This window comes from Mirounga leonina, unplaced genomic scaffold, assembly GCF_011800145.1.
Source record: "Mirounga leonina isolate KUSES-001 unplaced genomic scaffold, KU_Mleo_1.0 Mir_488, whole genome shotgun sequence".
Classification (NCBI taxonomy): Eukaryota; Metazoa; Chordata; class Mammalia; order Carnivora; family Phocidae; genus Mirounga; species Mirounga leonina.
Genome location: NW_023270777.1, coordinates 2,487,605 through 2,505,768, shown reverse-complemented (window position 1 = coordinate 2,505,768; position 18,164 = coordinate 2,487,605). Strand labels below are relative to the sequence as shown.

At 58.9% G+C, this 18,164-nt stretch overlaps 1 protein-coding gene across 1 annotated transcript in view; it reads right to left on the bottom strand.

The window, feature by feature from the left end:
• The window catches only part of DNAH2 (dynein axonemal heavy chain 2), an 80,887-nt gene that overhangs the window by 6,414 nt on the left and 56,309 nt on the right, over positions 1-18,164 (bottom strand). Inside the window, exons 58-76 of the mRNA XM_034989515.1 lie at positions 17,853-18,063; positions 17,560-17,676; positions 17,261-17,402; positions 16,391-16,560; positions 15,833-15,949; positions 7,284-7,448; positions 6,657-6,782; positions 6,370-6,518; positions 6,232-6,298; positions 5,958-6,108; positions 5,625-5,773; positions 5,313-5,446; positions 5,063-5,207; positions 4,791-4,990; positions 3,565-3,691; positions 1,847-2,033; positions 1,578-1,726; positions 1,281-1,464; positions 877-1,067 (exon numbers count right to left, since the gene is read on the bottom strand). Coding sequence (XP_034845406.1) covers positions 877-1,067; positions 1,281-1,464; positions 1,578-1,726; positions 1,847-2,033; positions 3,565-3,691; positions 4,791-4,990; positions 5,063-5,207; positions 5,313-5,446; positions 5,625-5,773; positions 5,958-6,108; positions 6,232-6,298; positions 6,370-6,518; positions 6,657-6,782; positions 7,284-7,448; positions 15,833-15,949; positions 16,391-16,560; positions 17,261-17,402; positions 17,560-17,676; positions 17,853-18,063 — 2,881 coding nt within the window. The remainder of the gene's footprint in view (positions 1-876; positions 1,068-1,280; positions 1,465-1,577; positions 1,727-1,846; positions 2,034-3,564; positions 3,692-4,790; positions 4,991-5,062; positions 5,208-5,312; positions 5,447-5,624; positions 5,774-5,957; positions 6,109-6,231; positions 6,299-6,369; positions 6,519-6,656; positions 6,783-7,283; positions 7,449-15,832; positions 15,950-16,390; positions 16,561-17,260; positions 17,403-17,559; positions 17,677-17,852; positions 18,064-18,164) is intronic.

Sequence of the window (18,164 nt, the reverse complement as noted above, 5' to 3'; positions counted from 1 at the left end):
GAATTCACGGTGTAGGTGGAGCCAAGAAAGCAAAGGGGAACAGGGCAATGGGTGCAGCCAGGAGGCCCCCGGGGGCACACGGGCCATGTCATTGCGGGTTTTGGTCTTGGCTAAAAGCAATGGAAAGCTATTAAAATAGTTTACGCAGAGGTAAACAGGTGGGATGCAGGAACATGAGGAGATCTTGCAGGATCAGGATGGTTGCATTTAATGGTGACTTTTTAATCCTGGAGGTAACATTTTCAAGAGGGGCGGGGGGATGCTGGGGCCCAGCCAGTGGGGCATTAGGGAGAGATGAAAGGAAATGCTGGGAGGCAGGAAGGTTCTATGGACAAGTTATTTACTCTTCTGTGCCTTGGTTTCCTCTCTGTAAAATGGGGGGAACAGTACTTACCTGACAGGGAGTGTGCGTTTTAAATGAATTAATAAATGAACAATGCTTGGCCCATGATCGTGCTCAGAAATGTTTAGATATTGTGGCGCTTGGGTGGCTCAGTAGGTGAAGCGTCTGCCTTCGGCTCAGGTCGTGATCCCAGGGTGCTGGGATCGAGCCCCACATCGGGCTCCCTGCTCAGCGGGAAGCCTGCTTCTCCCTCTCCCTCTGCCCTTTCCCCCGCTCGTGCACTCTCTCTCAAAGAAATACAAATCTTTAAAAAAAAAAAAAAGAAAAAGAAGAAGAAGAAAGAAAGAAATGTGTAGCTATTCCTATTAGGTTCTAAGAGTTTGGCGCTTAGAGGAAAGAAATGAGGTGGAATTTTCTAGAAGGCAGCAGAATCAAAAAGCCGTGTTGTTCCAGTCGGGCCTCTCGTGGACGCTCGCAGGAAGAAAGCGGGGCCAGATGGCACAGTTGGCGCCGGCTATCTGCGGGCACCATACCTTTGGTGGTTCTGTGGTCATCTTGACGCTGGCCTGCAAGATGGAGATAGGGAAGTCCGGGTGGGGGCTGGAGCTGAGCCAGAGGCGGAAGGAAGGGTGAGGATCTTCCACCTGCAGCTGCTCCACCAGTTTGTCCAGATTAGGCATCCACGACAGTGACAGGTGGCAGTTCGCTAGGAACACCCAGTGTCCTGCAAGAAGATGCTGGACTCAGCGGGAACCACTCCCCGAGCCCCATCTGTCCCGCACTCTGCGCCTGCTTGCGTGGATGTGAGGGGCCGGGGATCCAAACCCAGCTCGGCCACTGCTGGGGCCTTCTGGGGAAGTGGGGGCTGACGTTACAGTCCGGGGACTGAGGCTGGAGGCTCCGAGGCTGGGGGTGGAGGAGCCGGACGGATACTGACCCTGAATCACGCCCTCCCGGAGGAGCCGCGCAGCAATGGGGGCCTGGCCCTGGCCCAGGGACAGGACGTGGAAGCGCTGGGCCATGCCCGTGTGCTCTGCCAGCTGGAGCAGGGCACTGGTGGGGTCCACGCCGGGGGACAGGATGAAGATCAGCGGGGTTCGCGGGGTCGAATCCTCCATCACCTGCCAGAAGCCCAGGGTGCGCCTTCAGGCAGGAGGCCCCAGAGCACCAGTGGGAGAGAGAGACCGCGGAGAAGGCCCCGGGGCAGTGGGGGCCAGGAAACCATGCCACTGACCAGCTTCATGTTTAGCACGGGCGGCTCGACGAAGCGGGAGCCCAGGTTGGACACGATGAACGAGGTGACGCAAAAAGCCACGCGGTCCTGGCGCAGGGAGCGGACGATCAGCATCCGCTGCATCTCGTTGCAGGCGTTCTCCCACTCACCTGGGGGCGGGGGCGAGCTGCAGGGCCAGAGCCTCTGGGAGAGCAGGGGTCTGACTGCGGGGGCCAGGGGCTGCAGGGCGGCTGCGGGGCGGGAAGCCGGGCCGCGGGGGGGGCGGGTACCTGGCAGCATGGCCTTCTCTGGGGTGGCATTCGTGTACCACAGGTACCAGTCACGAGGGTACTGTTCAAAGGAGTTCATGAGTCCGTGGAAGTTGGTCAGTTTGTCCAGCTCTGTGATGTTATCCCAGTAGGCATCCGCCAGCCAGCTGGTACACGGGTTATCCATTTGGCCCTCCCGATCCAGCACCTGGGCCAGGAGAGGAGGAAGGGAGTGACCGGGGACACCTCCGAAGAATTACTTTTTTTTTTAATGATGGGAAAGCCCAGATGAAGGAAGGAGGACAGGCATCCGAGATGGATTGGGATCCACGCTGCCTGGGGAAGTCAATGTGGGGGTCTAGGTCTCGCTGTGCAGGGACCGCACTGTGCAAAAGGTAGGAAGCTGGCGCCCTCTGGTGGTTTCCTGGTATTACTGTCCCTCACCCTAACGCTTCCCGTCCGCAGCCTCACCTCTCAGAAGCGGTTTGTTTGGTCTCTTCTTCAACAAATACCTATTGCTCACTGACTATGTGTTTCCAGCACTTGGGACACATCACTGAGCAAAAAGGACAGACACCTCAGCCCTTGAGGAGCTTATTTTCCAACATGGGAGGGAGGATGATGAGCCAAAACACAGAACAGATCGTGAAATGATCTAGCACGTTAAAGATGGCAAGGTCATGCAAAAACAGAGGAAGCTGAGGACAAAAAAGACTGGAAGTTCTTGGGGGGGGGGGAGTTGAAGTATTAAATAAGAAGGGGCGCCCGGGTGGCTCAGTCGGTTGAGCATCCAACTCTTGGCCTCGGCAGGTCCTGACCTCAGGGTCGTGGGATCGAGCCCCGGGTGGAGCTCAGCGCTCAGCTGCCCTTCCCCCCACCTCAAATAGATAAATACAATCTTAAAAAGAGAGTCAAGGAGGTCTCAGTGAGTGAGGTGAGATTTGAATCAAGTCTTGGAGAAGGTGAGGGAGGGCCACGCGCCCACCTGTGGCAGGAGAACAGGCGATTCAGGGGCGCTAAGGTGGGACAGGCCGGCGGCCACAAGGAGGTCTCTGTGGCCGGGGCGGGTGGAGGGAGGAGCGGGGCGGGTGGGGGCGACACCAGCGACGTTTTAGAGGAGTCTCTGGCCGCCAGGCTGAGAGGTTGGGGGTGGGGAGCGCCTGGAGGCTATTGCTAAAATCCAGACGAGAGGTGAAGTGCGGGCAGCAAAAGGAATGAACCGGTTGCCCCTGAGGTTGGAGAACGACCGGCCAGGGAACGTGGAGGGGAACGAGGTGCTGCCGTCTGGCGGTTTTAAGGAAGCAAAGGATTTAAAGCGAGTCCGTCCAGCGTGGGCGTTCCTCGCTGCCCGGGCCACCCAGGAGCAGGAGAGCCGGATCCAACCAGAGCGGCGGTTTTGCCAAGCAAACGCAATATGGGGGCGGGCGGTGAGGGTGCTTGCGAGGGCGAGAGCACAGTGTGACCGGGGCAGCCCGGGGGAGGGGTGGGGTGTGACCTGAGCAGCCGCGAGAGCGGCAAGATCACGCCAATCAGTGGGTCCCGGGGAAGAGGGGCCCCAAAGCTCTGCCCGTAACGCGGAGCCCATGGTAGGTCACGGCCGCGTCCCCGGGGAGCTGGGCGTGCACCTGCTCCTGGCGCTTTTCCTTGGCTCCCTCGCTACAGCCGTGGGCCTTAAGGGCCGGCCCGGGTCCTCGTCACGCGTGCCCCCGGCCCGACCTCGACGCCTCTGCCCTGCTCACCACGCCCCCGCGCAGGAAGAAGTTGTACTCATCCATGTTGAGCTTGCCAGAGGTCTCCAGGATTTTGGCGCACATCTGGAAGCTGAACAGCAGCTTGTGGCGTTCAAAAAGCGTGCGGCAGGTGTACCTGGGGGAGGGCGGGGGTGGAGGAGGCGGGAAACCAGTATGGAAGCTGACTGGCGAGGGTCGTACGATCACAGAGCCTGACACACAACAAGGACCCCAATCAGCACCTAAGCCGAGCCCCCCATAATCAGCCAAGCGCACGGGGACCTGGGGAGTTGGCTGGTGACATCAGTCATTCGTTTCCATCAACGAACCCACAACGTTGGTGGGACCCCTGCTCTGTGCCAGGCGCTCTGCCAGGCCCCGGGGACACAAAGGTGAATAAGCCACAGTCTCTGTCCTGGAGGCAGTCGGGTCGAGACGGAGGATAGGCGGACAGCCCGGGGATTCTCATGTGACCTGACGGGTCCTGCGCGGGGTGGCCGAGCCGAGGGGGGTGGCCGGGCAGGGGCGCCCCGGGGCAGCCTGGGAGAGGAGCTCCCCGGGAGCAGCAGAGCAATGAGGAAGAGCAGAGAGGACCCCAGGGAGAGCCAGGAGCCGAGGCAAACGGCCGGGCTGTTTACAGGGCTGTGGTGGGAGATGGGAGACCCGGGCAGGGGCCTCTGCAGAAAGACTCATGAGCAAACCCTGGTGCCTGATCCCGGGGTCGGGGGAGAGGAAGGGTCAGGGAGAACTTCCGATTTCTGGCCTGGGTGGCGCGGAGGTGGGCGTTGGGGCCGCCCAGGGTGAGAACCCTGAAGGAAGCGGGGGATGAGGGGTTTCATGTGAAACGCGAGCTGAACTCGGGGGGCCTGTGGGCCGTCCAGGTGGAGGTCAACTTCGCCGCCGCTCAGAGGGTGGCCCCCAGACCTGCCATAGCAGCACCCCCTGGGAGCCGGCGAGAGCCGTGCCCCAGACCCGCTGAACCCGAATCTGGATTTTACCAAGATCCCCAGCGCTTTGGGGGCACACTGCCCCTCCAGAAGTGCTGGGGGAGCGGACACTCATAGGTAGGGGTGCAGGGCTCACTGACAGCTCAGCTTTGAACCTGGTGGGCCAGACCCCCGGTGGGCGCGCCGCCCAGGGACGGTGCAGGGAGAGGGGAGCGGGGCACCAGGAGCCGGGCGGCGGGAGGGTCAGCGCCTCGGGGGATGCTCGGCCGCACGGTGCGGGACGCCGACCTGTAGACTGCGTAGGTGTGGTACTCGTTCAGGTAGTCGATGCGGTCCTCCAGCTTGTGGCTGCGGTGGCTCTTGTCGATGCTGAGGACGAAGAGGCTGATGTAGGCGTCCAGCGAGAACTGGTACATGGGGTCGATGCGGCCCATGTCGTTGAGCACGAAGAACAGCACTGAGGCCCGCTGGGCGCAGGGGCGGTAAGCCTGCGGAGGGGCGGAGTCAGGGCCCGCGGGACCACGGAGGGGCCCCCCCCAGCCTCTACTGCTGGAGCCCACCTCGCGGGCCAAGTCGATGTTGATCTCCGTGGTCTCGCTGGTCTCCAGCTGCTCCGTCACCTCGGTGGCCGTCACTTTGGAGGTCTGGAGGGTGTTCACCAGCTGCACATCCTCGAGGAGGGAGCCTGTGGCCTCATTCAGCAGCCTGAAAGGAGGCCCCGGGGGCGTGGGTCCAGAGCGGAGGAGTGCTTGCTGGGCCTGCGGGTGGGCCGGTGGGGGGGTCACGGGGGGGGCAGAGGGCAGCTCTCACCGAAGGATCTCGTCCTCCAGCTCCTTGAGCTTCCTCTTGCCGGCAGCAATATTGATGACCAGTGAATCCTTCTGCTCCTCCAGCTCCGGCCGCTCCTTCCGGACCACGATGCCCAGCAGCTGAGCCTCCAGGCCCTGAGGGTGCAGGATGCATGGTGACGCTCTCACTCCGGGGACCTCACCCTTGTTGCCCCATTACATCTCCAGGCCCCTCATCCCCTGCTGCCCGACCCCATGGGCCTGTCTCCATCTACCGACTCAGTGGCACTTCCTGCCCCACCCGAGTTCAGTCCAGGTGCCAGCCCCCACCCACCTGTTCTTTGACAGCAAAGTTGACAATGGTGGTCTTGGCCGAGGTCTCTGGGCTGTAGTGGGGGTTGGAGAGCTTGGTGGTGATGTAGAACCGGAAATTTGTATTGTACTCCACCTCCTTGTCTCCAATGCGCATCAGCAGCCGACCGCCTGTAGGCACAGGGGGGTCAAGGGCGAGGACCCACGTGGTCAGCGGCCGTGACTCAGCCGGCCACCGTGGCCCCAGCCCAGGGCTGGCTGAATGGAGGCCCACAGCCCCAGGGCCAGCCCCTTCCTCCCCAGGGTCCTGCAGCTGGCCTCCCGGATGTGTCCCACAGTCAGCCTGGGCCCTAACCGATTCGAGCTACAGATTTGTTGAGCACAGGGTTGAGTGTGGGGTCCAGATACTCCTGCACGTTCTGGAGCAGCACTGGATATCCAAACTGGATGGCGTTTTCTAGAATTCGAAGGTAATCGCTCATCTGCAGGTCAATAATCTGGAGGCCCTAGAGAGCAAGGGCAACAGTGGGAGACGGACAAGGGACCAAAGGGAAACCTGGCTCACGGGTAGGGCCTCGGGAAGAGACAGGCTTGGGGAGAGCAGACCCCCTCCCCACCCCACTCTGTACCTGGTTTCCTTCCATGTTCTTGATCCACTTCAGGGCCTGGGCCTGAGGGTCAATCATCAGCGCCCACCTGCGGGAGGGTGGCCAGTCAGACCACGGGCTCTGCCCTACCCCCCCCCCCGCCCCCAGCAGCATCCTCACCTGTTACCACGGGTGACAATGATGCCATTCTCAGTAGAAAAGGCATCCGAGGGCAATCCTTGGATGTTCCAGTCTCGAACTTTGGTAGGATTGGACAGGAAGTTATCAAAGGTGAAGCGAGGCGAGCAAGGGACCTGAAGCTCCCAGATCTGGGTGGGGAAGAACCCCGAATTTCAGCGTGGAGACCTGAGCCCGGCCCCCCGGCCCCTGCCGGAGATCCCTTGGTTCCTCCCAGAGGCCGTGGTCTCACAGCCCAAGAGCTCACTGGCACCTGAGCCCCGCCTCACCTTCTTCATCCAGATCTGGTTGACGATCTCGTCCCGGTAGTTGGTCAGGAAGGGGCCCATGTAGGACAGGAAGGCAGCGGCCAGGAGGCAGTCACCTACCAGGTAGCCCAGATCCTCCTCCAGGCCCTGGGGGCCGGCAGGGGGTGTAAGCCAGTAGGGGGCGAGGGGGGACACGCTGGGAGGGCTCTGAAGGCACTCTCCTCGCGACACTATCTAGATCAAAGAGGTGCTTCCCATCTCCTAAACCTTTGGCCCTGAGAGCTCTAACCTGGTTCTAATTACTTCTGAATTCCCCGTCTTTAACAGCAGTTCTGTTTACACTCCGGTGATAAGGCCCAAGCCTTTCCTGAAGCCAGGAGCTCAATCAAGGCAAAACAAGATGCCCCAGGACGGTTTCTACCAGGCCTGCGGCCCCATCAGGGACCCTGGCGTGAGCTTCCCAGGCCTCCGTAAACATGGCAGCAGTCCCCTGATGGCACAAAGTCCTTCCTTCCGCTCTTCTCAAGTGGGGGGGGGGTCCCATCCCCCATCCCCCATCCTCGGAGGGGCCTACACCCCGGGGTCCCTCAGCCGGAAGGGGGCGGCACTCTGGCAGGAAGGGGCGCCAGGCCGTGGGGCTGATCTCACCTGCACCGTCTCTTCCCACCGTGCCTTCTCGCCAGCCAGCCCGGACACCAGCAGCCCCGCACGCTCCAGCTTCACCTCCATCTCCTCAGACTTCTTGCGAAGCTCCTCCTTCTGGGCCAGCTTCTCGTCGTACTGTTTCTTCAGCGTCTCCAGTTTCTCAGCCACCTAGCAGGGACCAGAGCACAGGGATCCCAACACAGTGCGTGGGGCCAGACCGCCCTGGCTTCCCATCGCCAGTCTGCCGTTTAGTGGCCATGTGGCCTCGGGTGAATTCATCTCCGTGTGCCTCAGTTTCCTGGTGTGCAAAATAACCATACCAACGCCTTCCCTACAGGGCTGTTGTGGGGAGAAAACGAGATCAAGTGTGCACGATGAGGTGAATTTTCTTTCCCTTCCCTCCGCCACGCTTTCCTCGAGCCTCGAAACTGCTTGTAATGAAACCCGAGGCTGGATTAGAGACAGATCTCTCGCAGCAGAACAAGCCACACGAGATACGTTGTTGGCAAGAAAGAATCAGGTAGCGCAAAAAGGGCTGCCAGCCCATGCCAGAGGGGCACGGACCTCAGGCAGGACCTGGAGGGAGAAAGGAAAATCTAGAAACGAGCTCAGGAACCGTTGGGAGTAAAGGCCCAGGTCCAAGGACCCACACAGGGATGGGGACCCGGGAAGGGCTCTCCCTCCTAGAGAAGGTCCCCGGGCCCCGCGGAGCCTGGGATGTGCCGCTCAGATCCGGAGCACGGGACTGGGGAGCCTCGTCCAGGCCCCCTACGTGTGCCTGACCAGCCAGCAGCGACCGTGTCGGGCGCACGCCGTCGCCGTCCTCTTCATGAGGAGCACGGGGCCGGCCTGACGGGAAGCGCCTGGCACGTAGCCTGCACACGACAGACGTCGATCCCCTTCCTGCCGCCACCGCCGGGGGAGGCGGCCGGCGACCCTGCGGCGCTCACATCCTCGCCTGCCTCTCTGACGGGCCTCATCCGGGTTGTCAGAAGATCACAGGGCCTGGCAGAGGGCACGCGAGCGGCACCGGGGCCCAAGCCCTGAGGCTGACCTCCGGGATCCTGGAAATGTGACATGTGACCCCCCCCCCAAGTTACTGTCCTTAAAGCAAAGTGGAGGTTCCAAATGTCACCTTCGGGGGACAGCACGGCTTCTAGATCAAACCTCGGGAGCAATCGGTTAAAAGGCACTAACATCAAAAAAAAAAAAAAAGGCACTAACATCTAAAGAAAGAAGGGGTGCGGGCGCCTGGGTGGCCCAGTTGGTTAAGCGACTGCCTTCGGCTCAGGTCATGATCCTGGAGTCCTGGGATCGAGCCCCGCATCAGGCTCCGTGCTCAGCGGGGAGCCTGCTTCTCCCTCTCCCACTCCCCCTGCTTGTGTTCTCTCTCTCACTGTCAAATAAATAAATAAAATCTTTAAAATAATAAAAAATAAATAAAAATATATTAAAAATTAAATAAGATCCTGATGTCCAAATCAGGGGTGCCTGGCTGGCTCAGTCAGAAGAGCATGAGACTCTCGATCGTGGGGTTATGAGTTCAAGCCGTACATTGGGGGTAGAGATTACTTAAAAATAAAATCTTAGGGGCGCCTGGGTGGCTCAGTTGGTTGAGCGACTGCCTTCGGCTCGGGTCGTGATCCTGGAGTCCCGGGATCGAGTCCTGCATCGGGCTCCCTGCTCGCCGGGGAGTCTGCTTCTCCCTCTGACCCTCCCCCCTCTCATGTGCTCTCTCTCATTCTCTCTCAAATAAATAAATAAAATCTTAAATTTTTTTTTTAAGATTTTATTTGCGAGAGAGAGAATGAGAGACAGAGAACATGAGAGGGAGGAGGGTCAGAGGGAGAAGCAGACTCCCCACTGAGCAGGGAGCCCGATGCGGGACTCGATCCCTGGACTCCAGGATCATGACCTGAGCCGAAGGCAGTCGCTCAACCAACTGAGCCACCCAGGCGCCCCAATAAATAAAATCTTAAAAAAAAAAGGGGGTGAAGTGAGCTGGGCCACGCGGAGGGCGAAACACGGCTGGGGGCCCAGAGGGAAAGGGGCGCCCTGTCCCTCCCCCGCTCCGCACGCGTGGGCTTCACCCCGGTGGAGGTGCACGTGACCGCCTCCCCGCGCTGGGTCCACGCTCGTCAGCAACGCTGATTATAATTGGGCTTCCCGCGGAGATGTGTCTGTGGGGAGGCAGCCAGCCCACGACCATTCTGTATTTCATGACTGGTTTTGCACGTGGTGTTGTCTTCACAGTTTCTATTTTTTATACAGGAAATGTGTGCATGGGGTTAAAGGCCTAAATTATGTGACAGAAGCGGTTAGAATGACAAGCAAGAGTCCTCTAGCCGCCTCTTCAATCCACTCCCGGTCCCGCTCTGCTGTGGAAAATCATTTTTTAACTATTCTCTTCTTATTTCTTCTCTATATCTTTGAATATTATACTTAGGCTGGTATTTTTTTTTCTTTTCTTTTTTTTTTAAGTAGGCCACACGCCTAGTGCGGAGCCCGACGCAGGGCTCGAACTCACGACCCTGAGGTCAAGACCTGAGCTGAGATCAACAGTGGGTCGTCTAACCAACCGAGCCATCCACAAGCCACCGTAAGCTACTATTTTTAAGATACATACATATACATATGTATTAATCTGTTTGCAGATTTAAAATTTTTGCAGTTTTAATCTTTTTAGTTCAAAAATTATGAAAAATTGCAAACCTAGGAAAAAGAATCGTATGATGAACACCTCTATACCCGTCACATTTAACAGTTGTTCACGTTTCGCTATTTTTAATCTCCTCTCCTTGTGTTTTGCCGAAGTATCTTAAAGGAAGTTACAATCTCGTGAAACTTGCAGCCTGAAGACCTCATAATGCCTCTCGAGAACAAAACAAGGACATTTCCCACACGACCGTAACCCTATTATCACACCTAGCCACAACCTTGTCTTTTTTAAAAATAATAATAATAATAATTTTCCTCTTTTAGGTCTTTTTGTAAAGAGTGAATGCACATCAAAAGGAAGGAAGGGCGCACACACGGTGGAGGATCGGCTTCCTCTCCCGGTCCTGAGCCAGCCCCCCGCACCTGCACTCGCTCAGAAACCTTTCCAGGCAGAGTCCAGTTGGGCAGGTTGGGCGCAGAGCCCGCCCATAATAAAGTAAATGCAAGCACCGTGAAAGCAGGGCCTTGCTCGCCGGCTCGATCCTTATACTTAAAACAGTGCCCGGCGCTCAGGAAACAGTTCTTGACTGGATGAATCTTTTCATGAGGATAAATGCTAGCATACGACTGCGTGTTACTATTTTTTCCTCGTCTCCAAGTCGGCTCTCGTCAAGCTGCCTCATTCTCTTTACCAGCTGCAAAATGATCTTGTGAATGACTGAGCCATAATTTATATAACAAGTCTTCTGATAGATGTGTGTGTCTTTCCCGCACTTTCTATTCTTAACCGCGCTGGGACCAACGTCCTCGTCCGTACGTAAGCACATCTTGACACGCTGTTTCTTTTTTGTGTACTTGGTGAATAAGTCACTTAAAAATTCAGAAGGCACAAGGGCCTGGAAAGTGTCCCAACCCTGCCCCCGGTCTGCCCCGCTCCCTCCTCGAGGTGACCGGTGTGACCTGCTTCTTGAATATTCATCCCTCCAGAGGCATTTCGTGTTCCACGCAGCGGTGTCCTGGTTTCGTAACTATTTCTACGACGTCCGTCTACGAGGGAGGCAGGTGTCTCCCCTGGCCCTCCACACCACCACCTCTTTCTCCCTGCTCCTACCAGTTTGTTTTGAGGTCATCTTGACACCCAACGTGGGGCTCGAACCCACGACCTCAGACCAAGAGTCACACGCTTCACTGACTGAGCCCAGCCAGGCGCCCCCTCCTACCAGTTTTAATGCTGCTACTCGTTACCTTCATAACGCCAAATAACATCTTCAAACCCTGTTTTATCTGATCTCCTACAAAAGCATTGCCCAATCCTTCCTCCACCCACCTCCGCCGCCCACCTAGTTAGCCGCACTTTTATTTTTATGGGGTCGAGCTCGATAACGGCATTCCCACTCAGCAGTCCCTGTCTTCCCCGAGGCCGATCATGGTGGCCGGATGCCGCATGAAGCACCACGGGACTGTGCCCAGGGCTGGTGTTGTGTGGCTGGCCAGGGCCCGTTCCGACAGGGTCACCGAGCACGCTGCCCCGCTTGTGAAATGTTTTCCTGTCGCCCCGACGATGTGCTTTTCTCTTGCGGAAATTCTCATCGGTTGGACTGGATCTCGGATCTCTCTCGTGGGGTTGGGTTTGTGGTCGCTCCTCACGGTCCTCGACTCTGTCTTCCCGCCCTCCTGCTGACCGTCAGGCTTTGAGCATTTTACTTTTCCCAGACTCTTTGTCTCTATGTGCGTTTTTTTTCTCTCAACGTCCTCTTTTTGCTCTCCGGGTATCAGGTCTTCCTTCATCACCCTCTGACGATAGCAGTGTTTACCTTGGGTTTGCTTTTCAAGTGCTTCTCCCTAACCTGAGTTATCTCTGGGTTTATTTTTTCTTCTGGGGTCATGTTCTGCTACAATTTCTTATCTTGGCCATCGTTCCCTCGCTCTGTTGGAAGACTTTCTCCAGGTCCTCACACACCCCTGCTCCGGGGGAGATGTGTGGCTGATCTGACTGGTGCAATCAGCTGGAATGCTCAGCTGAGCTCAGGCTCCTTCCACTCTGCACCCGCCCCCCCAGCAACACAGGCACCCCAGGCAAGTCTGATGACGGGGTCACGTCGAGGGGGACCGCTCGCCCACGCGTCAGCCACATCCTCCCACCTAGTCTCTCATGGCGGTATTTTGGCCAAACCCCTTTTGTTTTATTTTTCAATGTGTTCGGAAGCCCAGGAATAGGAGGAGGCTGCTCGTCCTCAGATTCCTCGAGAGTGTATGTGCCGACCAGGAGACCCACTGGGAAGCTGGGGGCGGGGGCGGGGCGTCACGCACAGACTTGGGGGGCGTGGACGCGTGTTTCGACTCAGAGCATCTGTCCGGGCTCCTGGGTTTTTGCCCTGGTGCGCTTGATTTCTAGTGGCTGTCGCCGGTCGGGGGGGGCGGTGGGGGGTGTTCACGCCAACGCTGCGATACTCTGACCTTGGCAGGTGACCGCGGCTTTGTCCACGGGCGGGTGGCCGTTTCTGGAGAGGCAGGACTGCTTAAAGCAGTGGGAACCGGGCGAAGGAGAGACGTGGGCTCTGAGGGTGGGCGGCTTCGCCATGAAGGCTGCCTGGCCACCAAAGGGCCTGCCACGCTGCCGAGCGGGAAGCGGGGGCGGACAGCGCGGGACATTTGCGGGGTTTCAACGGCAAGACGGTAGGTCCTGCGTAGGCTGCAGGTGCCGGTTTTCAGTGGTGACCGCCAGGCCGACGTGGCCCTGGACCAGCCGTCTCTGCTTCAGTGTCTGACACCCAGGGCCAAGGAGGCAACGGTGGCGGGGTGAACCTGAATCCGCGCGGTCTGGCCACAGGCTGCTGGGCCGCAGGGATTCCACTTTGGCTGAGCTTCCAGGCGATGCGGTTAGGGCACGTGGCGTGCGGCTGTGACCGTGCATTAGGGGAGCATGCCCGAACAACCTGGGGGGCTCCGGAGGGGAGGACGGCAGCGGACTGGCCTCCTGCCAGGCCCCCGGCCTCAGCAGCACCGCCAGCAGCTACAGCTCGGGAGTCTGCGGAAGGCCGCTTTCCAGCTCGGGTAAGTACGGGGCCAGATGAGAGGCCTCCCTGGGAGGCAGCCCTGGGAGGCCTCAGCCAGCCCACAGAGAGCGGCCGCGAGCCCCTGCGGGACGGGGAGACCGCGCCTGACCAGGACACAGAGCGGGAACCTGAGCTTGAACGGACGTGGCCCGGGTTTCCGTGAGGGCGAGACGCCGGCGGGGGCTGCAGAGCATGGCAGACGTCTCAGTGGCCCCGACGGGCGACGGTGGATCGGAGGCGGTGAATCTCGTATTTTAACCATCATAACCGCCCGCTCCAAAAAATACGTATCGTATGTGGCTCTCCGGCCTGCCCCCGATTCAGGAAATGCTTTCCGGGGGGATCACAGCTCATACCGATCCGCTCTGGGAGGCTCCCCCATGACCTGTGGCTTCCGGATACGCAACGTCCTGGTGAAGCTAAAACCAGGGTTTTCTCCGCGCCTCCTCCCTCTGGCAGGCACCGCTCAGTTTTTACCGCGGTCTCCGGCACCACGAGAAGGGCCGGTTCCCAGGAACGTAATTTTATCTGGAAGTCGTGTGTGCCTCATCAACTCCTCTGACTTTTTTATTTCCAAACGCTGCTCACAAGAGACATGACTTGGAGCTGCTACAGAGGTGAGAGACCACCCGGCCGCGGCTGGGGGACACGGGTTCTCCCCCGATGCTGAGGGCGCCTCGGCTGAGACTGAGCAGCAGACGGAACTGGAGGGTTTGGGGACTTAACTCGACAAGGTGGGCTTCTCGATTTTTAACTCTCAAAAGCAAGATTATTTGATGTCGGGTTTTTATTTGGGCTCCCGCTCACACGGGGACTTAATCTTTGAAATGTAGGGACCTCCTCCTGAGGGTTATATTCAAGTGGGTGGAATTTCTGTGTGTTATTAATACTAGGACAGCATTTAATGCTGCCGGGCCGTGTCCCCACACTGCCTGGGACGTGCTGTGTTGGACTGGGATGGGCACTGGAAGCAAGGCGGATGTTCAGCCCTGGGTATAGAGCTGCTTGCCTTGCAGTAGACGAGGATCCTGTTCTGACCCATTTCAGAGCCTTCTGGGGCAGTTTTGAAACCAGTGGTTTGTAACCCCGGCTGCGTAGGTCAGAATCGGGCCAGCAGAGAAGGTGTTCTCAGGGTCCCCAAGCAAGGGAGTCAAGCTTAAAACTATTTACTCAAGATTTGAATGGACAAGCCCTGTAGTTGAGCTCTGGGCCTCCTTCCAGACCCCTGGGCCGTGCTGAATTCAGGCTCTCCGCCCCCGGCTGGCTCTGACAGGGAAGTTTTCAAAATGCTCATTTCCAGGCTGTCCCAGAGATGGGTCCCAGCCAGTCTGGGCTGCGACCTCAGCTTGGTGTCCACAAGAGGGCTGCGAGGCAGGCCGGACGTTTGGCTCAGAGCCTTTCAGTAACGGAGGGGAAATGTGGGGTCCTTGTCTGCTTCCTCTTGTCCGTGAGGGGCTCTCAAGAGACCTGACACGGGGTGTCCTACAGATGCTTGTCCAGTGCATGACACTTTTGGCAGCTGATGCCGCGGGCCCCACTTGTCACGCGTCAAGGGAACAGTTCCTAATTATTCATCCCAGGATATGAATCATGCAGGGGTGAGAAACCTTTCCAAATAAACCGCCATGCCTGTGATTATTCACTCTCCCTAGAGAGAGGAAAAGAGCGGATGCTGCGAGAGGGGCCGGGGAGGAGCGCGGGCAGGCCGAAGCTGCTCGCCCAGCCTGCTTGGCTCTGCTTGGAGGGAATCCGAAGAGGCCCCAGGAGAAGCTGCACTTCAGGCGACAACAGTGAGGCTTGGGGTCAGAAGCGTGGGCCCCGGCCCCCCTCTGTGGGTAACTAGGAAGTCACTTCGTCTCACTAAACCTCAGGGTCCTCATCCCAATTCCAGAGTTAGACCCGCATGTTCTCCATTGGTGGTTTCGGGGGAAACATTCTGGAATGCTCTGACCAGCTTTGGCTCCATAAAAACGTAAAACCTCACTGTGGGTAAAGTTAGTGTCAACGATGTTGGAGGACATGCAAAGATTAAAAGCTCGGAAAGGATGAGTATCTCCATCAGAAAGGGAAACAGGTAAGTAAACGGGCCCGGGTGGGTGAGGGTGAGAGAGAAGCTCAACCTCGACGTACCCACCTGGAGGGGGCTTCCAGGCATGGCTACACAAGATCGGATGGCGCAGAACAGTGTGTATAACGTGGGAAAAATGACCAAAACGTGCTTGTACAACCAGAGAACAGCCCTGCACGGCTACGCAAGAAGCCGTAAGCGAGGCTGCTTTCCAGGAAGGAGCGGGGGGCGCAAGGCTTCTCACTGGATTCTCTCTGGACCTTTAGAATTTCACCCCATGTGGATATTAAAGGCTATTGAACCAGCGATAGGAAACGTGCATGATCGGGGTGAAGAACGCGGGACTCTTGATGCTAATGCTCCCTGCGGGGCCTGGTGGGAGGTGCTTGTCCCCAGTCCGCTCGAAGGCACCTCTCGGAAGAGTATCTCCCTCTCCCTCCAGCCAGCTAGCCATGCTCCCACTCCCACTCCTCTGGGCCGCGGCCGCCATGCCCCACTCATGCCCCGTCCCCCCCCACACCGGGCCATGCGGGGGTCACCGCTCTGTGTCTCTGGGCCCACCTCCAAGGCCGTGAGAGAGCCCGCCAGCCCCCAGATCAGCGTCTGGAGGGGCTCGTCAGGGCAGCGGCCCCGTGCCTTTGCAACCCCTGCCGCCCCTCTGAAGGGGCACAGCGGGCAGGGCTCACAGGACCGTAAGGGGGGAACAATGGCCGCAAGCACCCCAGAAACCAGGGACGGGGTCCGCGTGGAACACACGGGCCGAGGCTCACCTCCCGCAGCTTCTCCTGGGCCTCGGCCAGTGCTGCCTGCTTCTCCTGAAGCTGGGCCAAGGCAGCGTTCATCCGAATCCGCTTGGGCTCCACCACGCGGTACAGACGCCCATACAGCTGTGGGGGGACACAGGTGTGGGGGGACGGCCTGGCTGCGGTGGCTGCCCACCCACTCCCCCTCCCCGGCCCTCCCCAGCCCGGCCCGCCCCACCCTGTGTGCACCCCGCTCACGTCCACGGCCCGCACCCCGCTCACCTCCACGGCATGCACCCCCTCACATCCACAGCCCGCACCCCCCTCACCTCCACAGCCTGCACCCCGCTCCCCACTCCCCAGCCCGCCCCGCCCTGCGTGCACCCTGCTCACCTCCACGGCCCACACCCCGCTCACCTCCACGGCCCGCACCCCACTCACCTCCACGGCCCGCACCCCGCCCACGTCCACAGCCCGCACCCCACTCACCTCCACGGCCCGCACCCCGCCCACGTCCACAGCCCGCACCCCGCTCACCTCCACGGCATGCACCCCGCTCACGTCCACAGCCCGCACCCTGCTCACCTCCATGGCCCGCACCCACATGCACAGGGACTTGGCAGCGAGTGAGACTCTGCCGATGATGTCAGGCTGGAAGTCTGGCTGCGCACAGTAGGCCCCAATTTTCTTCAGAACCTTATCTGAGATATTGTCTTTATCAAAGTGGATCAGGGATTTGATGAAGTTCTGCTCCCCTGAGGGATGAAACAGCGGGGGGGGGGGCCCTCAGCCAGAGGGCCTCACCCTCCTTATCCAGCCTTCGCCTCCACGGCTCAGGTGCAGCCGTATTTTTCCTGGGCTGGGCTGATCCGGCCTCATCCCAAGTTCCCCACTGACCTCCCTGGAAACTCCAAGCCACCAGGACCCTCCCCAGTCTTCCTAGCCCCCTCTGCCACCACTTTCCTTGGACACTCGCAGCCAACCCCCCAGCCACCGGAACGCGCATGCAAACACGTACACACACACACACACACACACACACATGCACAGACACACCATCACTTCCGTATGCTTCGCACTGACTTTTCAGGGCAGGGGTCCCCCACCCACAGCTTGCAGGCTTTATTCTACCAAACCTCTGGTTTCACATTTTCCGATTCTTGTCCTTTTGGGGGCCAAAGGCATTCCTGCCCTTGGATTCTGAGATATATTCCTGTATCTTTATGACGATTTCCTTTTGTTTCTTTTAAATTAAGAGGAGTTGTTTTCTGTTACTTACGACCAAAGAATCTTAACTGCTAGTTACGTCCATTCCTTCCTATTAGGCTCTACCCACTCTTGAGGGTGGGAGGCACACCTCACTCGTCTCTGTCTCCCCGAGTGCCTGGCGCACAGCAGACAGTTAGTAAGCACGGGGTGAACGGGCGTTGGTCACGCCGTGGCTCTCCAGCTTACCTAGCTGCCGCTTGGCCTCTGCCCACGTGGGCTCGTTGCCTCGAAGAATCATGACGGCCTGCATCACGATTTCCACTTGGGCGGGGGGCCGGCCGTAAGACTTGATCTCTCCTATGTCCTTCTTGTTCAGGGACTCCAGGGCCTGGGCAAAGCGACTCACTTAGGGAGTAGGGCCCGAGGGGACTTGGGGTAGGACAGGTCCCAGCTGAGGCCCGCCTGCCTCTTCCCACTTCCCCGGGGACTGGGAGGACGAAGCAGGCCGGTCCCATTCCCTTCCCTGGGCCTCCCCGCTCTGATACCCTCATGGCTTCCTCCAGGGCTGGCAAGGCCTCTTCTAGATCCTTCTGGGCGTTGTCAGCCAGGGCCTGGCACTTGACTTCCTCGATGGCAATCTTCTCACTATTGGCCGTGACCGCCTAGGGACCAAGAGGACTCGTCTTGGCCTCGGGCGGAGGTGGGGGGCAGTGTTGGCAGGAAGGATGAAAGTTTGAGGAGCGGCCTGGGCAGTCCCTCACATGGTCGCTGAGGGCGACCGGGAAGCCCCTGTCCGTGAGCACTGGTAGGGCTGGGGGGGCGCGGGGGTGGGGAGCACCTTCTGCTGCTCGTCTGCTTCTCGCTTCTGCTGCACGATGATGACCAGGTATTCCTCGCACTGCTTCTGGAACTCAGCCACCTTCTTCTTGGCGTCCTCCAGCTCCAGGGACATCACCTCCACCTTCTCTCTGGTTTCGTCGATCTTAAACAGTCCCGTCCGCAACTTGTTGGCCTGGTCCAGCAGCTCCTGCCGCTTCTCTCCCAGCAACCTGGGGCGTACAGGAGGGGACAGCGCCTGGGAAGGCTGGGCCCCCGGAAAGGGGAGCACCCCAGATGGGTCCCCGGCTCCCTTTCTGTTGCTGCCGTCACC